General features: G+C 35.5%; 1 protein-coding gene across 1 annotated transcript; it reads right to left on the bottom strand.

Annotated features, from left to right (window-relative positions):
- Positions 1–2,355: 2,355 nt before the first annotated feature.
- On the bottom strand, positions 2,356–2,670 carry LOC120073524. Its single transcript, XM_039026365.1, has one exon. The coding sequence runs from the start codon at positions 2,668–2,670 to the stop codon at positions 2,356–2,358; it is 315 nt and encodes a 104-aa protein (XP_038882293.1).
- Between the last annotated feature and the right edge of the window lie 1,187 nt (positions 2,671–3,857).

Genomic DNA, 3,857 nt, shown 5'->3' on the forward strand with positions numbered 1-3,857 from the left:
GAAGAAATAAAATCTGAGATTGTCTTAGAAATGAGTAGAGGATTTTTTAAGAATAAGCTTGCAGCTTCTAAAGATTATAAATAAATTTAGAAGAAAAGGGGATAAAATTCAAGAAAATTATGGACTAGCAAACTGGGTTAAGCACGTTGAGGGGTCTAGGCAACTAATTAAGGCGATGTAAAATCTAGGAAATCCAAAGTATATGCTTGAGGACAAGCATTGTTTTAAATTTGGGGGTGTGATAACTTGTAGAAATACAAGTTATTGTATCTCTTTCATTTAAAAGAATAGGAAAAAGATATGAAATTACGACACTAGTACCAAAGAATTCATACAAAAATCGAAGTATGCGATGATACAATTTCAACATTTGATATATCTGAATTACAGGCTGATATTCCTATCTTTATGCAGAAAACTCGTTAACCAGATGAACACATGATCGTATGAACCAAGCATTCACTGATGCGATTAAGCAAGGGCTATCAGATACAAATATATGATCGCATAACCAGCTATAACGATGAAACATGACATGGGTGGTGGGAGTCAAATCACAGATTGAGTTAGTGGCTGACAAAAGAACTTCGTTGAAGATTCAATGAACTTCTGATGTGTTGCAGGCGACGTGTCAGGGTATGGAATTTAATGCACCTCATTAGCACAATCATGACTGAGAGAAAAGAAAAGCCTCCTCAGACGCCTATAAATACCCATGTAATCACCATGTAGGATATATACAGAAAGATGAAAGAAATTCTGAGAAGAAAACTCTGCTAAAAAACCTTCCCATTCTGCCATAGAAATACCTTAGCAAGAACTTAGGATTCCTGTGAAAGAAAAAGAGGGATACCATTGTTCGATAATCTGAGTGAAGCAGTTGCCAGTAGAGTCGGAGGGAGCAAGACATTGCACACCACGACTTAATTCTCTATCTCTTTCTTTCTTTTAAAGTGTATTTGCATCATAATTTTAACTTTGACAAATTCAAACTTTACAATATGAATACATATTCATTTTATCTTTTGTTTATCTTATCCATCACTATTATGCATAGCTAAATTGTCTAATGGCTTGAGAAGTATGTAGCTAACACTACTAAGCAGCATGAGTAATATGCGATCAACTTGTTTTATGTATGCTTATATGTGTTACTTGAATAAATTGAAAGATTGTTCTAAGTAAATTTAATTTGAGTTTGAAAGAATTTAGATTTGGAACTCATAAAACAAGAAGGAGTGTTCTTTAGAAATAAGTATACCTTCTGCACATTACACTCATCGCATGCATCTTAGAGATAAGATAATGTGGCCAGATACACTGAGAAGTGATGATCGTAACATGGAGTGCATCGCTTGAATGCATAATCCATTTAATTGCTTAGGAAGTGTTAGTGAAAATTCTTCTCCACCTCGTCATCGCATATCTATCACCAACAATCATAATCGACACTGTTTCACTTGGGCATAATTTTCATCGCATAAAATTTAGAATTAGAATAATACATCCAATCAACCCCTTGTTTGAACATTTTGATTTGCATTAAGATCGTATTTTTAGTTTCACCATACATTTACAAGCAATCCCTGAGTTTGACCTTGAACTTACTAGGACTCTAGTTAAATTTGCACTTGGGTTCTACCAGATAAAATAAAGCGTTATAACCTCATAGATTTTACTCATTTCATCGTATCTTACGAATCATCAATGACAGTCAATTGATAACATTTACTATCTACGAGTTTTTTAGCATAAAATGCAACAAAGAATTAATCAACTTTTATTATTGTTTCATCAGAAAAACAAGCATTCACTTTTGGCTGGCGGCGATCACACTCAACATTCTCAAGTCGCGACAGATGATATGCAACTATATTTTCTAATCCCTTGCAGACAATGATTTCAATATCAAATTTTTGCAAGAGTAATACCCATCTGATTAATCACGGCTTCACGTCCTTCTTGGTCATAAGATATTTGATGGTTGAATGATCCATATGAATGATTACCTTTGATCTCAACAAATACGATCTGATTTTTTCCACAACAAACACTACTGCGAGCAATTCCTTCTCGGTTGTTGTATAATTCCCATGTGAACTGTTGAGGATTTTGCTCGCATATGCAATTGGATGGAGAACTTTGTCCTTGCGTTGGGCTAAAGTTGTATCTATTTCATAATCATTTGCATCACAAATCAATTCGAATGGTTTTAACCAGTCTGGTGCGATCAAAATAGGTGTTTTGATTAGTGCTTCTTTTAATGTTTAAAATGCTCTTGAGCAATTCAGATCAAATTCGAAAGGTCTATTTACTTCCAACAGCAAATTCGACAGTCTTAAAATTTTAGAGAAATCAGTGGTAGAATCCAACATGTCCGAGGAAGCTTCGAAGTGTTCTCACGTTGGTAGATAGTGTCAATTTTTCTATGGCATCAATTTTGGCTTTGTCAACTTCCAACCCGGATTTAGACACCTTGAGCCCAAGCACAATTCCTTCGGTCACCATGAAATGACATTTCTCCCAATTGAACACCAGGTTGGTGTCTTCACATCTCTTCCAAATGTTCTCAAGATTTGCCAGACATATTTCATATGTCTTGCCATATACTGAGAAATCATCCCTAAAAATTTCAACTGAATCTTTAAGGTAATAAGAAAATATGGCCATCATGCACCTCTGAAAGGTGCTTGAAGTGTTACATAGCCCGAAGGGCATGCGCCGAAAGACGAATGTCCCATAGGGGCAAGTGAAAGCTTTTTTTTTCTTGATCCTTAGTTGCAATCATGATTTGGTTGTACCCCACATAGCCATCTAGGAAGCAAAAGAAGTCGTTCCCTGCTAATCTATCCAACATCTGATCAATAAATGGCGGGGAAGAGTGACCTTTTTGAAGGAAATCAGACATGACGATTTCCATGAGCAGTGGAAGAATCTTTCCAAATTTCAATCAAATATGAACATACACAATTACAGTCATAAATGGAAACAATAGGCTATGCACCAAAAAGAAATTATAGCATGTTTTACTACACGATTAAGGGAAGGAATTAACCATACCTTTGAAGACTCATCTTCAAGATCCCTCGATCAAGAATGCTTGATCATAGCAAAACGATAACTACGAACGCTTGAACACTTTGATCACTACACAACACGATCACAACAAAGATCTCCAAGATCACGAACACCCCAAACACCACGAACGGCCACCACAGAACCTTAACTGTGTCGAGTTGAGTATGACCCCACCAAGAAGGTTACCTCGATATTCTCGGTGTGACGTATGAGAATCCAGAGTGTGCACTCTATGTGGACTTGGTTAGAGGATAAGATCGGAGGAGGAAAGAGGAGGACAATTGTGTAAACGATTGAGCAAATGGGAGATGACAAAGCCTATCGTATAGATCGATGCCCAATCGTTTATCAAAAGCTATGCGATCATCTAGCTAAAGCTATGCGATCGTTTAGCAAGTGTCTATCGTATAGGAACACTCCACGATTGTCTAGTCTCTCCAAGCTATCGTTTAGTAAATCAAATTTACTTCACAACCTTTCGTGAAAACTTTCCGAGATTGGAAATCTCAAATCAATATTACTAAAATTAGAAAAACATTTTTCCTTTTATCTCATGGTTACCATGAAACCATCGATAACCTCCCACTTAATTGGTTATTAGATAAAAAGAGATAATTATCAAATAATTAATATTATTATAAATAAATGATTACCAACTTATCATACTATATTTAACCTATAGTTTTAATATTTCATCTCATGAAACATACAAACCATAACTCTTTTTCTATTCCATGGCACTTAATGTAAATCTCATTTATATTAACCCTTCACTTGAT

The sequence above is a fragment of the Benincasa hispida genome, chromosome 3, assembly GCF_009727055.1.
Source record: "Benincasa hispida cultivar B227 chromosome 3, ASM972705v1, whole genome shotgun sequence".
Taxonomy (NCBI): Eukaryota; Viridiplantae; Streptophyta; class Magnoliopsida; order Cucurbitales; family Cucurbitaceae; genus Benincasa; species Benincasa hispida.